The sequence below is a fragment of the Nothobranchius furzeri genome, chromosome 13, assembly GCF_043380555.1.
Source record: "Nothobranchius furzeri strain GRZ-AD chromosome 13, NfurGRZ-RIMD1, whole genome shotgun sequence".
In the NCBI taxonomy this organism is placed as follows: Eukaryota; Metazoa; Chordata; class Actinopteri; order Cyprinodontiformes; family Nothobranchiidae; genus Nothobranchius; species Nothobranchius furzeri.
The window spans coordinates 27,146,858-27,159,713 of record NC_091753.1 but is presented as its reverse complement, the minus strand read 5'-3'; the positions used below and the strand labels follow the sequence as shown (position 1 = coordinate 27,159,713).

At 44.2% G+C, this 12,856-nt stretch overlaps 1 protein-coding gene across 2 annotated transcripts in view; it reads right to left on the bottom strand.

Annotated features, from left to right (window-relative positions):
• Positions 1 to 12,856, bottom strand: part of gramd1bb (GRAM domain containing 1Bb) — a 123,431-nt gene that overhangs the window by 15,066 nt on the left and 95,509 nt on the right. Inside the window, exons 7-16 of one of the 2 annotated variants that reach the window (XM_070543436.1) lie at positions 12,270 to 12,293; positions 5,446 to 5,530; positions 3,405 to 3,508; positions 3,207 to 3,302; positions 2,904 to 2,984; positions 2,637 to 2,752; positions 2,093 to 2,261; positions 1,775 to 1,964; positions 1,553 to 1,696; positions 54 to 172 (exon numbers count right to left, since the gene is read on the bottom strand). In XM_070543436.1, the coding sequence (XP_070399537.1) occupies positions 54 to 172; positions 1,553 to 1,696; positions 1,775 to 1,964; positions 2,093 to 2,261; positions 2,637 to 2,752; positions 2,904 to 2,984; positions 3,207 to 3,302; positions 3,405 to 3,508; positions 5,446 to 5,530; positions 12,270 to 12,293 (1,128 nt within the window). The remainder of the gene's footprint in view (positions 1 to 53; positions 173 to 1,552; positions 1,697 to 1,774; positions 1,965 to 2,092; positions 2,262 to 2,636; positions 2,753 to 2,903; positions 2,985 to 3,206; positions 3,303 to 3,404; positions 3,509 to 5,445; positions 5,531 to 12,269; positions 12,294 to 12,856) is intronic. The other variant, XM_070543437.1, reaches the window with a different exon arrangement.

The window sequence follows — 12,856 nt, the reverse complement described above, 5'->3', positions numbered from 1 at the left end:
TGAGTGGGAGTAGGATAAAGCAGTAACAGAGGCCTCTGGTTGGCTCATTTCACCTGCGTCTCAGTGACTGTGGCTGTTTTAGGTGCTAGGGGGTTGGACAGAGAGATGGTGTACAAGATCACTCTGGTTTGGTTTCCTGCTTCCTCTTTCTTCCACGGGTGGTACACGACATCTGGATGAAAAATAATGAAATGGAAAATAACTTCTTTACCTCCCTGGAAGCCAAATTTCAATTAGTGCAATACTAAAGAGTTTTTAACACCAATATATTGCTTTAAAATGGTTTCAGTGGTTCTTGAGACAGAGACTTGTGTAAATTCACATTGGACAGCACTCTGTAGCCCTCTGCAGACCAGAAACTGCACTTAACAATTTTGTGATTCAGGTAGGAATACTTGTGGGAGGTCTCTCCGTGCTGTACCACAATAGCTGTTACCTGTGCCAGCTAGCAGTTAGCGTTTTTAGTTTGCCGACAATTAATAAAAAGCACAAGAAGAAGAATAGGTTTGTTGTTAGCATCATGTCAGAGTAAGGAAGTAAAAGGAAGAGAGAATGTTTTGGAGATGAAGCGAAGAGCTAAAACCAGAGTGAACATCCGCAAGGCCTAAACGCATTTGAGGCTGCTGAAGGAGGCTACAAAAATCACAGATTGATAGTGACCTGGCTTTGTTGCTAGTAGACTTATGATATTTGTTTGTCCAGCAGTGTGGATTATTTGACTTTGTAGCTTATTTAGTACCAGTTGGCTTGTGCTAGTGTTAGCCTGTTGTTATAGATAGCTACAGCAGGGTTGTTTAAGACAGTTGTGATTCTATACTCCATATACTCTGTATATGAAGGGCCAAAGCCGCCTCCACCTCCTGAGGAGGCTGAGGTCCTACGGAGTTAATTCCCAGCTGTTAAAATCCTTTTATCACTCTGTGGTTGGCTCTGTTATCCACTCTGCTGTGGTCTGCTAGGGTGCAGGCAGCTCTGACCGAGACAGGAAGAAACCAAATGAGCTAATTCACAAAGCTAGCTCGGGTCTGGGCTGCTCATTGGATACAGTTGAGGAGACGTGTGAAAGGATGTTGGGGAAGATGAGCTTCATCATGGAAGACCCCTCCCACCCACTGCATTCCACTGTGGAGACCATAGAATCCTCCTTCAGAGGCAGACTGACACATCCCAGATGTAAAACAGAACACTACCGTAGGTCATCCATCCTCTCTGCAGTAAGCACGTAGAACTCCTCAGTTTAACTGGTACTGGCATTATCCTGGTGCACAATAACATCAATGCAGTACTCGGTATGTGTTCAATACTTGCGCAATACTGGATGTACATAGTATGCCTGTGTCCCTTATACTGCATAGTTCTGAAAACGCAAAATTTATTGTTATTCGCCGTGTTTAGTGGTCGAAGGTTACAATAATAGCTTACTGCCCTTGTGTGTTAACCTGTAATCTTATTATTTTTCTTCTTAATTTTCTCTAAGTGTATGTGCTGCTGTAATGAGTGGATTTCCCCTCTATTCTATACTTTAACTGTGAGAAATGTTGGAAGCACTGACCTGAGAAGCGCCTCTGCTCCATGAACTCACTCATGAACTGAGACTCTGTGAAGAGGATGTCGTAGAGTTTGTCCACGCTGAACTTGTACACCTCATTGATATGCTGCCTGCCGTTCAGGTCCTCGTGAAAGGCCTGGACCTCGCCTGAGGAATCCCGGAAAGGATGACACACATGATAACATCTGAAAAAAGAAGTTATTTCAGTCTAGCTGGGGTACGTACCCTCATCATGGGTTTCTGAGGAGTCACTGAGCTCGGTTGGGATGTCCTCGTTGTCGTTAAAGTCCAGTGATGGCGAGGGAACAGGACCACCAGGCCTGCTTGATTCACTCTGCTCCTCCACCACTAGAGGCACTGTCAGTAGCTCGCCGTCCGGTAGACAGTCTGCAAATTCCTCTGCTGGGAGTTCAAACTGGAAAAAAAAAACACACAGGCATGGGTGATCCACAACAGGATGCAGTAACTCTTGTTAGAGACATTTCCTGATGTTATTATGAGCTTGAGAAGTACTTGAAGTGTGTACTTGTGTTTATACGTTACCGTGATGGTTGTGTCATGGTTGCTGGGGCTTGGGATGGAGCTGTTTGGGACAACTTTCTTTTGCAGCAGAGGAGAACTTCCCCCCTCAGGCTTAGTTTGCTCTGTGCTGGTTTTTGTCAAGTTGTCATTGTTTATCTCATTCTCTTCGTTGGGAATCTCTTCGCTGAACCTGGGGTCACCAGAGGACAGTAATTCAGTTTTCTTCATTCCTTTTCAAGCAAACGTAGAGGAGCAGCTTCTTCTAATATCACCAGCATGTCAAAAGGTGATTGCGGACTTCTTGCACATCCAATAATGACCCAAATTACTGCTTTATGTGTGTGTGATGCAGAAAAGAGAACCTTGTAAATCTGCAGAACTTGGCCCTGTTCTCGTTTTTCCTTTGACTTTTTATCAGTGACCTGATTACAAATGTTTATTCTAAAATGGGTTAGGTGTGATGTGTTACGATAAATGAGGTGCACCACTCCGCACCACACTGGTCTTACTATTCAGAGCTGGACTCAGTTGCATCAATTGTGTGGACAGATCCAAGCAAACTTACCCCATGGTGTTGAAGTCGTCATCAGGGGGAACATAGTCCTCATCGTCACTGGTCAGGCCAAGCTCGTTGCCATAACACTGATGCACAAAGTGCCACAGTTCTTTTGGACACAGGGGCTGCAAAAAAAAATGAAGACAGCAACAGACAAAGAAAGATTTCAGAAAAACACAAGAAGTATGCAGGAAGGAGTATCAGCGGTTCCCGGTGCTCACTAAACAGACACGTGTACAGTCTCTGCTACAGACACATGCTGGATGCTTTCCTCACCTTTTCGAGCAGAGCATTCTGCCACAATCTGAACATCATCATGTAGGTCCTGTCTCTGGCTCCAAATGAGGTAAAGAAGTGCTGAGAGAAAAGGTAACACACACCTGTTACTATTACTGCTTATTGAAACCATGCTCTTATTTTGAAGAGAATGGTTCTAATAGTGATCACTGCTGGATCCATTCTTTAAACACATATGTGAATCAGGAGCATGCCCCCTCTGCTGGTGACAAAGCCTGAACTACAGCCAGCCCTCATGCAGCCGTGGAGGTGAATCCAGGTCAAATATTCTGGGATCGTTACCTTCTCAGAGTCGGTGCAGACCTGGATGGCATTGGGAATGAGGCGCGCAGTCTTCTCTTTCGTCATTGAGCAGATGTCCTTTAGTCGCACCGTCAGCTGAATGCACACAAAAGCACATGATCACACACACTCGCACACACAAACACCCAATCCTGCAAGTAAAACGTCTACAGAAAAGCAGGAAGTGAAAGGCCGTACAAGTGTTTCCCAACGGAAGATGTTGCTATAGAAACAGATCCAGTTCTCTGAGAGGTAGAGTCGTCCCTGCAGAAGGATGTCCCGCTGAAGAGCACAGGAGTAGTCTGCAATCAAACAAAACACAAAAAAACTCCTTTAGGTATTTACTGCTGCAAGAAAAGTTGATGATGTAGAGAAAAAATGGATGCCAGAGTATGGCTGTGTGATGCTGGTCCTAAAGGGACCTATTTAAATTGTCCCAGATAACACCGAGCATAGCTCCAGTTAGACAGTGTGCTCTAAGTCATATCTTTAGCATCAAAACTAGGATCCTGCTGAACACAATAAAGAAAGCTGCAGATGTGTTCATTTGTAGATATCAGCTGATGCATTTAATTTTTTATAAACTGCTGATGATGTTCACAATGAAAACAAATAATTTGGCTGCTGAAGCTTCTGCAGCCTGTGTGTGTGTGTGTGTGTGTGTGTGTGTGAACAAGGAGCAGGAGGATGAAGGCAGAGCTTGGAGGGGACACTAAAAGCAGAGAAAGTGAGCAAGCGTAAGTCTCATTTTAAGCTAACCTTTCTACATAAAAACATCCGAAGACGAGAGATGTGAGCTTATAAAAGACTTTGTGGGTTTAAGAGAACAACGCTGACACAACTCTGTGTAGCAAGTGACTGGTTCAAAACCACAGTTAAAAACAAACAAAAGCAGCTCACAAACAAGCTATAAAGTAAAGGTTTTGCTTAATTCACAACACTAGTCCACCTGGAGCAAGAACTCAAACCATTTACACATGACTAGACACTGGAAGGTAATGCAAAGTGGAAACAAAACAAATGTCTTCTAGTGGTTGGCTGTGGTATACATGTTAAGCCCCTCCTCCTTCATGTAAACAAAGCTGGTTTTCCAGGAGCACTACTCAGCTCTGTTCAGCGTGGTTCGAGTCAGCTCACCTGAGTGTAGTCTTGTTTCCCTGCCAGCTCCATGACAGAAAGTGAGTGCACCCCTCATAGGTGCGGTGGGGGGTGGGGGGGTGTTTACTCATAACAAAATAGCACGAGGTGATCAGCAAACAGTGTAAGGTAACCTGAATGCACCACAGAAACACAGGTCAGCACAAAAATGGTGGTGGTGCTGGACATTTTGCTCAGTTTCATGGCTTTTTGTCAGACTCTGAACCAGGAAATGGCTGCAGGCAGTGAAGCAGAAGGCAGAAAACCCCAGAGCAACCAGTGACTCCGCCCCCTAGCCAATCAGCAGCCAGAGTCATGATGCCGGTCCGACTCAGCCTTGCCAGGTACCTCATCAGAACAGGGACTAAAAATTGGTGAGGAAGTAGGGAAAACACTGAACTGTGCCGTTGGGAACAGCGGTCGGGCCGAGCTGCACCGAGTAGTGTTCCTGGAAAACTAGCTGAAATTACTTTACTAGAACCTAAAATGCACCGTAGATCATTTTACTGAGGCGTTGACTTGATTGTTGTTGCCTTATGCTCCAACATAAACTCTTGTCACGTTTGGCTACAAGTAGTTATTTGGTGTTTATGAATGACCATTATTGTGCTCAGGTGACTTGGAAATTTCACCGAGTCTGGGACCAAAAATCAGCTATGGCAGCACCTGTGGAGGGGACATTATGGCTTCACTTTAGAAACAGATGGAGATGACATCTCTACCTTCACAGTCTGTGGTTTCAACTTTGTGGCAACACCTATTCTGAGCACGTGAGATTACAACAAGCTATTATTAAAAACTTACCGCCAAGAAGATTTAATAAAACAGCGATGGGAACAGTTTACTCAGAGATTCTGTAATTATACAGCAAAATTACTGAGTGTTCAGACCCAGAGAAATAAAACAAGTTTAAGATGTGAGAACAAAAAAACATTTTAGACAAATATTTAATTTTGTCACAACTAATGAATCCTTGAAAAATTCACTTTTTGCCCATTTTTTCCCCGTTGAACCGCCCGAGGCTTGTCATCTAGTCGTTTTCTAACAGGCAGGGTGCACCCTGGAAGTCCTCAGATGGCCTCACAGTGCCAAGTCCACTCACCAACAATGAGTCTCTCTGTTTCGGGAAGCTGCTTGAAGAGTTTCCTAAAATCCTCATTGCGCTGCTTGTATGTCGGACTCAGCACCTGCAGAGATGGACCGGGTCAGAAACATCTCGCACACAAACACACACACACACACACACACATACAGAGCCACTGATCCATCCCAAAAGCTTTCATCTTCATGCTCACTCATAAGTGCTGTTTTCTGCCAAACAACTGGAGTTATTTGTTTCTGTGAGATAACCTTGTAAAAACCACCCACAGCTCCGACTGAGACGCCTGGTTTCACTTAGTCAAACCACGACTTTTGCTCTGTGGGGGATTTTGACAGGCTGGAAATGAAAAGGATAGAGACAGACAAGCAAGAGGAATGCAAACGGAGCAATCTGTATGGCTGTGAGTTACCGAAACTCTTTAACAACACGACTTAATGCCAATTTTCCACAAAACGCTGCGGCAAAGCTAAAGTTTGGACTTGATGCTAGTAACTTGTGGTGGAGAGCAGGAAAATGTGCTGAAATCTCTCATGACTCCAGAGTTTTGGGCTTCAGCAGAGCTTGTTCTTTGCAGTTGCACGCTTGTGATGTGTGCCCCAAAGAGAGGGTTCTCATTATCTGTGCCAGATGCTTCCCTTCTACAGGAAATGTACAGGAAACTATAGCTGACAATAGAGCGAGAAGGGGTGGACTGACACAAAAGAAAAAATAAATTCCTGCAGAGCTGGGCTGCAGGGGGAAGGAACAGCACGTTCGTGTAAAAACCCAACATGTGCTTTTCCTAGAAATCCCAGGGAGAAGAAACCCTGAAGTATCATTCGCCGGTGTTTAGAGAAACCTGTGGTAATGACAAAAAGCTGCTCTTACAGCATGTGAGTGACATGCCTGACCTGCACACACACACACACTCTCTCTCTCTCTCTCTCTCTCTCTCTCTCTCTCTCTCTCTCTCTCTCTCTCTCTCTCTCTCTCTCTCTCTCTCTCTCTCTCTCTCTCTCTCTCTCTCTCTCTCTCTCTCTCTCTCTCTCTCTCTCTCTCTCTCTCTCTCTCTCTCTCTCTCTCTCTCTCTCTCTCTCTCTCTCTCTCTCTCTCTCTCTCTCTCTCTCTCCTAACTGTCCTGTCGGAGCTAATGCTCCTCGTGGTCGACTGTCGGAGCTAATGCTCCTCGTGGAGGTCGACTTACAGCTGGAATATCCTCATCGTCCCACTCTGGGTCCCGATGGCTCGGAGCAGCCCGGCCCCACTCCCAACCCCAGTCCCCTCTAGCTGGACCTTGCAGCAGCCACCCTGCCAGCACCTCGTCCAGCTCCAGGACGGCCTCCCACTCCGGCATCGTGCCGTCCACCTCCGGTTCCACGTTCATCGTAACAGCTGCCTCTTTCTGCTCTTTAGGCCGTTTCTCCTCTCACGTTTGATGGTCTGCCAGTCTTATTAGGTTTGGCTAAACGAGATAAGGTAGATGCTGAAGCCAGTGGTTTGGTAGCTGCAGTGTCCGCCCCCTTTGCCTTGGTTCCTTCTCAGCGTTGAGCCGTGGACACACTGCTCTCCAGCCACATGATCCTTGTATCGCCGTGTCGTTCTCTGGAGCTCTCCCGCTTCCTTTCACACAGTGAGAGGAGTTATGGCCGTTGCCCTCTAGTAACCCCGGCTAACAAGTCCTTTATTATCATGCTACAAGCTTTTTCCTTTTTTCCTCCCCTCTGCTTACTCCTCCTAGTGAGTGTGTGTAGAGCTGGAGTGTGTGTTGCTGTCAAGGGAAGAGTACTTTGTAATTTCTCTGTTTACAACCAGCAAAGAGTAAGAGAGGTTTACTTTGTGGAGAGGTTTGGCACAAGGATGTAGAGAAGAAGTGAGAACAGAAATGTTTTCTCCCTGTTCTGGTATGCGTTGAGTCCAACTCGCTCTCTGCCCAAGTGATTGAATTACAGAGACCAGATGTGAGCATAACCTCCAGTTACCTCTGCCTGCAAAACAACACCATCAGTCTTGACGGGATCCGGGATGGGGTCGCGACCCGCAGCTTACGTCGCAGATTTTAAACAAATCCATTTTTGTAATTTATTCAAAAATACACATGAAAAGTGGGTTCAGTCCAAAGCAAATGGAGAAAATGTGCTGATCACTGACAATCTGAAGAGGGTCTGAAAGTGTTTCCTCTTGCTTTTGGTATTTGAGGTTGATACTTGATCGCTCTCTGAGCAAAAACACGCAGCGCTCATAGCTTCTATTTTAGAAATCCTTAACAACAATTTATGCCGGTGCCCTTGAACTATACCTGACTACACCCCTTAAAATGGTCAGGAAGGTGGGAACTGTGATTTAAACAACAGAACATTTATATTGCCTAAACTGAAGCAAAACTCTTCTCACAATTAGATTTGAGCTCAGTCTAAGCGTTAAGTTTAACTCCAGTGCCATCCCTTCACCAAACAATCAGGAAAACATCCAAAGCAAGAAAGAGACCTAGATTTGGAAAAAAAAAAATCCTGGAAAGCAATCCAAAGTCCCAGCATTCCTCAAAAGCAGAAAATAAAAAATTTATCCTAACTTTATTTGGATAAAACGGACAGCAAATGAGGATTAATTCTCCATAATAACTGTGGTATTCACGCTGGTGTGTAACTTTACTTCTGCTTATTAATGTTCTCCAATAAATCAGGAAAAGAAAGAGCCCATTGTGACTGATAGCTGCTCGCAGTATTGATTTTGTTCATTATTAACTTGTTGAACAAACAGTAGGAGATGGAGGAGGCTGGTACTGTAAACCAGGGTGTGTCCTGGAGGAGTTTGTCCTTTTCTAAGGTTTCCTTTCAGCAGAAAGTCTGATAAATGATTAGGAGTGTGTAACTGTCTGAAAAAACAAGGTTTCATGTAGTATTTTATTATTCTTGCAAACAGAAATCATCATTCCTTAATTGTCCACAGAACCAAACTAGCTGCATGTTGGTGTTTCCTCTCTGGTTGCTAACTTCCTGAAATCTGCAGGTTTGGTTACCAAGGAGACATGGCAACAAACTTGTGCAGCCACAAAGCAAATAAACAAAGACGTTTAGAGGATGGGAGGGTGGCAGCTGTCCACATGTCTTACTGGAGCAGAACTCACATGAGGATGAATAGCTTTTTAATAACCAGGGAATCGGCGCCAACACGTCTAAGGCCAGAGCTGCTGTGTGGCACAGCACATGCACACGTGCACATACTGTCTGATGTGCAAAACCATAAAAGAGCTCCGATCAGAGATGAGTGACACTTATTCAACAGTCAGACATGGTTTACTAATGACTAGTTTTAATGCAAAGTGCAAATTTAATTACACAAAACTATTATTTAATCGTCTCAGTCTTAAAACAAACGATTAATAACTTAAAACTGCCTGCTTGACCCTTACCAATCTGGTTCAAAAAGGGCCACTCCACAGAAACTGCTCTGTTAGCAGTGACTGAATCCTTAAAAGAAGCTAGAGCGACAGGCAAATCCTCAGTGCTTATCCTGCTCGACTATCGGCTGCATTTGACACTGTCAACCATGGCTTCCTTTTGTCCACACTCTCTAGCATGGGCATCACAGAGAAAGCACACGCCTGGTTTGAATCGTACCTCACAGGATGATCATTCAGTGTATCTTAGCTTAGACAATCCTCTACCGTGCACCATCTTGCCACAGGAGTCCCCCAGGGCTCTGTACTAGGACCTCTTCTCTTTGCCATATACACCACCTCACTGGGTGAGATCATTCAATCACATGGCTTCTCCTACCACTGCTATGCAGACGACACCCAGCTCTATCTGTCATTTCCACCGGGTGACCACACTGTCTCCGCACAAATATTAAACTGCCTCTCTGACATATCAAAATGGATGAAATCCCACCATCTCCAACTCAACCTCTCTAAAACGGAACTACTTGTCATCCCAGCAAAACCATCCATACAGCACAATATCTCAATCCAAAATGACTTCCCATCCCTGGCTCCTTTAAAGGCAGTTCGAAATCTGGGTGTTGTGATTGATGAACATCTAACCTTTAAAGATCATGTTGCCTCTGTTGCTCGTTCATGCCGCTTTGTGCTGTATAACATACGAAAGATCAGACCATACCTAACACAACATGCCACACAGTTCCTGGTGCAATCTACTGCAATCTACCGTCATCTCCCGCCTCGATTACTGCAATGCCCTTCTAACTGGTCTTCCAGCCTGTACTGTGAGACCTCTTCAAATGGTCCAGAATGCAGCGGTGCGTCTGGTCTTCAATCAGCCAAAAAGAGCACACGTCCCCTCTGTTCATTGAGATCCACTGGCTACCGCTAGCAGCACGCATCAAATTCAAATTGCTAACACTAGCATACAAAGTCCGTGACGGTACGGCTCCCATCTACCTGAATCCTCTTGCAAAGGCTTACGTCTCGGCCTGGCCGCTCCGGTCATCACAGGATCGTCGGCTAGCAGTGCCTGCACCACGCTCAGGACTATCCAGACTCTTTTCATACATTGTTCCACAAATGTGGAATGACCTTCCAAGCACTACCAGAACAGAAGCTTCCTTTTCAATTTTCAAGAAATTCCTGAAGACCCTGCTCTTCAGAGAGCATCTTCTTAACTAGCACCCTCCTTGTACCCGTCCCCCCTCTCTACTGCCCACTCCTTGTTCCCTACTCTCCATGACTGATGTCAAGTTGTTGTTGTTATTGTTGTTGTTAGCCAAGGACAACATGCCGATTATCACTTGTAAGTCGCTTTGGACAAAAGCGTCTGCTAAATACATAAACATTAAATGATTTTATTGGTCCAAGGGCTTGACAGTTCAAAAAATCCAAATCTGTAAAATGAACGACTCCACATGGTGAAACACAGTGTAGGAAAAGCCCTTAAACAGCCTAGAAAACCTTTTATTTATTTATTTAATTTTGTCATCATGATTGTTCTCTTCTCACAATGCTGAGTTTACACACACTGCTGCAGAGAAGATAGCTCCAGATAGGAGACGGACACATGAAAACACTGAATCCAGACAAAATGTAGGACTTTAAATTAAATTACTTAATAGGACATAGGATAAAAGTGAAAAGTCTTCCTTTACAAAGAAGTTATTAGGTTTATACTTGTCTTTCCATGTAATAATAGCCCTATTGTACTAGTAGTTTTTTTTAACTTTTACAGATTTAGTAGGAGGAATCACACCAGAGTTGTTCACAATCAGAAGTTGTGCATTAAAGAACACCCACATGTGAGCTTTTGTTGTGGTTCTGAGGAGAGTCTTTGTACTTCATCCACCTTCTCAGTGGCCTACTGGTGAGTGTCCGCCCTGGTACTGGGAGATCGGGTTCAAATCCCGGTCAGGCCAGACAAAAGACCCTACCAACTGGACCTGATTCCTCCCTCCTTGAAACTCAGCTTTAAAGGGCTGGACTGGGGGGGTCAAACAACCAAACAGTTCCTGAGCGCAGCCACAGCTGCAGCTCACCGCTCCTCATGGGAAAGCGTCAGATGCAGAGATGTAATTTCAACAGTGTGTGATGATGACTAATGGGACTTTAAAAAGTGGAAAAAAGGTGCTCCTCCTTCTCTTCCTGTCCCTTTGGTACCTTATCTAAATATTTAGATCTGACTCTAAACGAGTGCATGATGTTCACACCTGCTGCAATGATGGACATGTTTATCCCAGAGTATCAATGGTGCTACTTACTTTGTGAATCAGACACTGACAAAAGGCCGATAATGAGGACAATGATGAAAATTGGAGGCTGAAAGCGGCCGTAGCAGCGTCTGCTAAGTAAATCAGTCCATGAACGTACACGTTGTGCAGCTAGAGATCTGTTAGTCATGCAAAAATGTAACTACAGTTTGATAAAATGAGGATAGTTTAAGCAACGCCGACTCTTAGCTCTAGATTACTGTAAGCAGGAGGAAAACAGAGGAAATGAGGGAAGTTTGTTTTAGTTTGGTGAGTTAGAAAAGCCTGCAAGATGCTTTCTGGACCAAGACTCCTCAGATTCTGACCACATTTTTCTTAAAGAGCAAGTCACCCCCTACCACAGTCTTACTCCACTCCCCTTTCCCATTTCAAAAATGTGCCACTGGCAGACTGAGAGGGCACAGCCGCTAACAAATACAAAAACAGGCTCACAGCGGCATTGTGACATCATATGGTACCAGCTAATGTGATAGGGTACCTCTCAGCCAATAGCAATGGCAGATTTAAATTAAATTGTAGTGCAGAGATTTTACCTAAAGAGGGCACAACACTGACAGTTTTAGACTGAATATTTAAATGCAACTAAAATGCACTAAAGTGCCAAAATACACATGTCTACAGACACTCATTTATATAGTTTATCAGCAATAAAAGTTGATTTGGGGGTGACTTGCTCTTTAATAGTGATGTTTGGGTTGTTTATGCACTTAAATAGCTAAACCCAAAAGCTGTAGGGATCCATGTTTTCTAGAACACACTCCGAGTGGAGAGAAACATGCTCTGCTTTCAATCATCATGCTACATTCTCACGTTTTGTCAAGTTGCCTTGTTTAGTACGGTGAGGAGCTCAGTGATCTTGTTACCACCTGCTGCATACCAGATGTAGACGTTTGTGTGATGGCAGGGTCCAGAACCCTTAAAAGACACCAATCATGAGAGCTGCACTGCACTGCAGCTACGTGACTTTAACTATTTTAAAACATCCAAATCTCTTCCATCAAACGGTCTACCTGCAACAAGCAGCAACATCACTGAGTGAGGTGAATGAATGAGACACAGGAAGTTACGGATGTTATAACCCCACCGGTCGGAAAACTGTGCAGGAAAAGAGACTTCGGAGTCATGCTTACTCTCAGGATGTGCTGCCTCTCATGCTGAGAGAGAAGGGCAGATTGTTCACACAGGGGATAATAAATCAGTCAAATAATAAGGAAGAATAGAAATCACAAAACTGAAACATTTATGAATGTGGGCTTAAAAACGGGCATCTTTACATGGTAAAAGTATAAAGTTCGGTGAAAATATTTGCAGGCAGAATTCTATGAGGGTGATGAGTGCAAAATAAGTACTTGAGCACCACCTTGTGGTGACAAAAACCAACAGGTTTATTTGTCCAGACATATAATGGGATGCAAGAATTTGAGTAACCTTGTTAATCTTCATGATTTTCCTGTATAAATCGTTGGTTGTCGCAATAAAAAAATGTCCGCTGAATCTGTCATACAGGAAACACACAGTGATTTTTGAGAAACGAAGCAAGATTTATCAGATTTACAGAAAATGTGCAATAATTGTTTAAACACAATTAGGCAGGTGCATAAACGTGGGCACTGTTGTCATTTGATTGATTCCAAAACCTTTAGAAGTAATTGTTGGACCTCAAAAGTAGTCTGGTAAGCTCAGTGACCTTTGACCTCCATACACACGTTAATAAGGG